This window comes from Lactuca serriola, mitochondrion (assembly GCF_051521515.1).
Source record: "Lactuca serriola mitochondrion, complete genome".
NCBI lineage: Eukaryota > Viridiplantae > Streptophyta > Magnoliopsida > Asterales > Asteraceae > Lactuca > Lactuca serriola.
The window spans coordinates 102,501-107,500 of record NC_042378.1 but is presented as its reverse complement, the minus strand read 5'-3'; the positions used below and the strand labels follow the sequence as shown (position 1 = coordinate 107,500).

At 47.4% G+C, this 5,000-nt stretch overlaps 1 protein-coding gene across 1 annotated transcript in view; it reads right to left on the bottom strand.

The window, feature by feature from the left end:
• The window catches only part of nad4 (NADH dehydrogenase subunit 4), a 2,935-nt gene continuing 309 nt past the window's right edge, over nucleotides 2,375-5,000 (bottom strand). The window contains exons 1-2 of the mRNA in view: nucleotides 4,849-5,000; nucleotides 2,375-3,401 (exon numbers count right to left, since the gene is read on the bottom strand). The exon at nucleotides 4,849-5,000 is cut by the window's right edge and continues 309 nt beyond it. Of these exons, the coding sequence (YP_009640774.1) occupies nucleotides 2,375-3,401; nucleotides 4,849-5,000 (1,179 nt within the window). The remainder of the gene's footprint in view (nucleotides 3,402-4,848) is intronic.

Here is a 5,000-nt window from a genome sequence, read left to right as displayed (position 1 = left end):
AGGGTGTTGGCATAGCATTTCTGGACGTGGTGGAAGAGTCCATAGAATGCTATGCCTTGATAGCAAAGCCAACTAGCAGAGCCGAGGATCGGTGGGATGCCGTAGCTTTAAGAGATAAGGGCTGAGGCAATCGGAAAGGCTTTTTTTTTAGGAAGGAGGCCCCCTCCCTCCTATGTTGTAAAAGGGAAGTGCAGATCTTTCTGCAACACTCTTCCGGCTTGATTACCCCCTAAGAGGAGGATATAGAAGCAGATTTAGTTGCAGGTAGGAGTGAGTCTACCCTGCAAAGCGGCTTCTCGCTTATCCCCATTTGGGAATGAGGAGATCCGACGTCAAGTGCAGGAATTGCTGTCGAAGGGGCGGGAGAGTCTCAGTCCGTGTTCAACGCCTGCTTGACTAGCTCAAAAGGAGGCAGCTGGAGTGTGTAGATGGGCTTTGAAGCAGGGCCACAGATATTTCAATTCGGAGACGGGGTGGAAAGACTTTCGTGAGAAGAGATGGTAGGCTTGATACGGATACAGCTGCTTATCACCCTAGAATCAACCAGTTCGACTATACCCGCCTTAATTCCCTCATTCAGGACAGATGGAACCAGGTTATGGATCTGTTCAAGTTGGTCGATCAATCCCTCCTTTGTTTCCCCTGCCTCCGGGCACCTTAGAAGAGATTTGATTGGAAGGAGGGTGAGGAACGAAGACAGTGGTTTGACTGCTGGGATCCCAATCGGCCTGCATCAGCGGAAAATGGAACTATCGAATCACGGGTGACTCCCTTTATCGGGATGGGAGGAATTGCTTAATCGGCATTTCTGTCAATCGGCGGAAGACTCATGCATCCTGGGAGGGTACGACTTCAAGGGATGGACTCGATCGAACGGCCAACCACTTTCCATTTTTGTAGGATATTAAATCCAAAAGACCATTATTAGCGTGTAGTAGATTGGCCCGAGTGCGTAATACGCCAGTCGAGAAGAAATCCCATCAATGGATACGGTAGAGGAACGAAAGTGGCCGGCGGCGGTGTAGAGCTATAGCTATAAGGAGCGAAGCTCACACACACCGGCTGATGTAGGGTGGGATAAAGTTGCCAATGCGAGTCACGCGCAGAGTTGGACACTTTTTTTGAAGCGTGATGCTGATAAGTCCACTCGATAAGATACAACTTCCGGGGCCTTATGGGGGAGGGCCGACCTTGGTTTTAGCTACTGATGACGGGGCTGCATCGGGGACCGGAACAGGGGCACGAAGCTGCTCCGTGATATTCCAGATGAGTTGAAAGACTATGATCCCCTCCCTTGACATCCACTCGCCCTAATGAATAAGCAGGAGAAAACCCATAAGCTTTTATCCGCGCCATGGCCTGCCAAAAGTAGAATCGGGGGAGGCTTTGGAAGAAAGGTTATGAACTAGAGAGGGACCTCCCTACCCCGCGGCAGATTAACTAGAGGAATGCCAGGTGATTTTGAAAGGAGGCGGTTGAAAGACCGGCCTTGAGAGGACATTCTCTTTCTTGAGCTTTCGTGGGTTACAAGATCGACTAGCACATCCAGCTTACTCTATCGACAGCCCAGCCAGATGAAGGATCAAGGAAATCGGGATCAGCTGCCTTTACTTTATTTAAGGGGGTCTTGAATCTCATGTCATCAAAAGTAGGCAGGCTTTGAACAACCAGATAAGAATCAGTTCCACTTTCAAGGGCTTTCGTCCATCTTTCGCCCATCTATCTCCGGATGCAAGCATTGATCTTGAATGGTGCAGTTATCATCTCTCTTAGGAGGCACTACCTCCAGACCTGCCCGACTTCCTCAACCTATCGGTCGAGTCACTTCCTTCCACTCGCCTTACAAGGACCTACTGGACTATCGGCTTTAGATAGTCATCTTCCTCCCCCTATCCTTCCTTTTCACTCGCTTCCTCTCGTCTTTGAGTCGAGTAGCTCTTCTCGATTGCTCTCAACCGCTTCTCCTTGAAAAGGAAAGGTAGGAGCACTTTAACGACGGAATGTACATATGCGCGCGAAGGTGCCGGACAATTTAAGGCTCTTTTTGCCTTCAGTAAAACCGGGCAAAACATTGACTAAGTTGATTTAATTCGCATGAGAGGGCTTCGGGACAATCGAGGTGTCAAACATCCTCATTTTGTCTGTTCGCAACTTTCTTTCAATTGCTGGCAGTTGTCCCTGTCGGTGGACCACCCCCCCAAAAAAAATTCCTAGATTGAGCTTTCTTTTTTTTGCCAAAATGAAAAAGAAGTTCTCGCTTATTTTTATAATTTTTTTCATACTTTATTTAGATGTGGGCACTCTTCAGCCCGAGGACAATCTCTCAAATACACATTAAGATGTTGACCCTTTTTCTTTTCTTTGCTGATTCCTCTCAATGAAATTTTCCATGTTGCACTAAGTTACTTACGGATGTATGCATGCAGTCCGGGAACACTTTGGGGTAAACACCCATCCAAACAACTCCAACAAGAAAAGGTATAAATATGAAAACTTCTCTACCATTTAGATCGGAGAATTTATGGAGGAAATCCGGTTTTAAATTCCCAGAAACCACACGATTATATAGCCAAAGGGAATACGCCGCGCCTAAAATCATCCCAAGCGCTGCTAATGTGGCTACTAAGCTATTTCTTTGGAAAGCTCCTACTAAGATGAGAAATTCCCCGATAAAGCTGCTAGTACCAGGTAAACTCATATTGGCCAAAGTGAAAAAGAAGAAAATGGTAGAGAAATTCGGCATGGTGCTCACTAAACCTCCGTAATATCTAACAAGTCGAGTCTTATGTCGGTCATATAGAACACCAACACATAGAAAAAGGGCTGAAGAAACCAGTCCATGACTTAACATCAGTAGAATGCTACCTCCAATTCCCTGTATGTTCAGACTAAACATACCAATAGTCACCAGATTCATATGAGCTACTGAGGAGTAAGCAATGATCTTCTTAAGATCGATCTGTCTTAAAGTGGTCAAGGAAGTATATATTATAGCAATCGCGCTTAAAGTATAAATGAAAGGAGTGAAACAAAGTGTCGCTTCAGGAAACATGGGTATTGAAAATCTTAAAAAGCCGTAGGTTCCCAATTTTAAAAGAATTCCCGCCAAGATGACGGATCCTGCCGTAGGTGCCTCTACATGAGCTTCGGGTAACCAAATATGAACTGGTACCATAGGCACTTTGACGGCGAAAGAGGCGAAAAAAGCAATCCATAGAAAGATTTGGCGCCGCTCACTAAATTCTGTGGTTAATAAAATTTGTAAATCGGTGGTTCCTGTTTGGAAAAGAATCAACAGAATAGCTAATAGCATAAAAACAGATCCAAGTAAAGTATAAAGGAAAAGCTGATATGCTGCCTTGATCTTTCTTTGTCTCGAACCCCATACCCCTATAATAATGGTAGAGTAAGGGGTGGCCCCAAAGCGGAATTGACCGGTGGTGATTGGTCGAAGCTCCAGTAGGTAGCCACTCCCTTCTCGGGGAACCGTACGTGAGACTTCCGCATCATACGGCTCCGTCCCGAGCTTCCGTCGTCGGCCTTGTCATTAGACCACTATCTATGCATGTATTTTCAGCCTGGACTCTAGAATCTTTTGCTTCTCGGGTGGTGGCGAACAATGCTGCTTGCGTTGCGGGGGATGCCCGCCCGTAGGGCCCGGCCTGCTTCCCGCCCGAAAGAACCACTCACTAGCTAGCCGGACTAGTGGGGGGCCTATCTGGAGACATACTGAAAACCATGCCTTTCGAACCAAACGCAACGCCCGTCTTCCAAATCAAAAGAAAAAAGGGGGAAGAAAGAAGGAGTGCAGCCTGTAGAGCACATGTAACGCACAGTCGGGTTGCTCACGCAGCGGATCTCTCTCTTTTTAGATATCTATAGATAAAGAGAGAGAGGTGTGAAAGTAATAGCTTTATGTTATGGCCGCCCCCCGGCTTACGGCCTTTACGCTACTACTACTGTGATGTGAGCGGTTCAAATTGGTTTGATCTTTCCCGATCATCCTGGCCGGAACTTGTACGCAGCACTTGTACGGAGGTGCATGCATAAAGGTTTGGAACTTTTTTATTATCTGAATCTTAAGAACTGGACCCTACCCTATTCTCGAACCCTCTGCCGAGCTCCACCCTGCCCGCATTTCTTTTTTTTTTTTTTTTTTCTTTTTTGAAGGGGCAAAAGAAATGTCTCCACCTGCTGCCAACAGTCTTTCTTCGGAATTCTACTGAACGGGTCGATCCTCCCCCCCCCGTTTGTTTTAGCAACTTATCCTAAGGTCTCCTCGCCAAGAGCTCCCCGGCGACGACAGAGGAAGCAACCCGCCTGCTGTGGCGGGGCGGCTTTTTTCTTTCACAATAAGACCTGGACGATTATCCCTACCCTCGGTAGCTTACGAGTTTACGTCCATCCCTGGTCGGGTACAGTTTCCTTTTTCTTTCTCCCTTGTAGCCGTTACCCGAATTCGCGCAAGTGTGTCCACACCCCCCAAACTGACTTGACGAGGAATCCATTCTCGCGAACAAACACAACCCCTACACACACCTAGGAGCACCCCTTCCTGCATATCCATACAAGACCCGAGTAGGCGGGTCGAGGTCCTACGAGGTACCCACTACTCGGAGTACCCTCCCCAAAGGAAAAAGATGTGTTTGTCAGGTTCGGTTCTTCTTAGTTGGGTTGGGCGGGTTCGACCAGAAATGCTATGCTTACACACAAGACTACCCCTCTTCCCGAAAGCTTCGCGGGGACTACTTTACGACGACGGACGACCGCCCGTAGGGGGTTTACTGCACAAGGCCCCTGCAGAGGAAAAGCTTGATCCCAGCGAATATAAGATGCTCAGCTCCGCACAACATAGGGATTAGCACGCTTTCGGGAAGAACATAGAATAGTAGAGGATCCAGCATGCGGAACACGGCGATCATTAGAAATTCACGAATTAGAGATGCTGTAATATACTCTTTCCCATAACTTCTCATACCAGACCAACCCACTAAAATGCA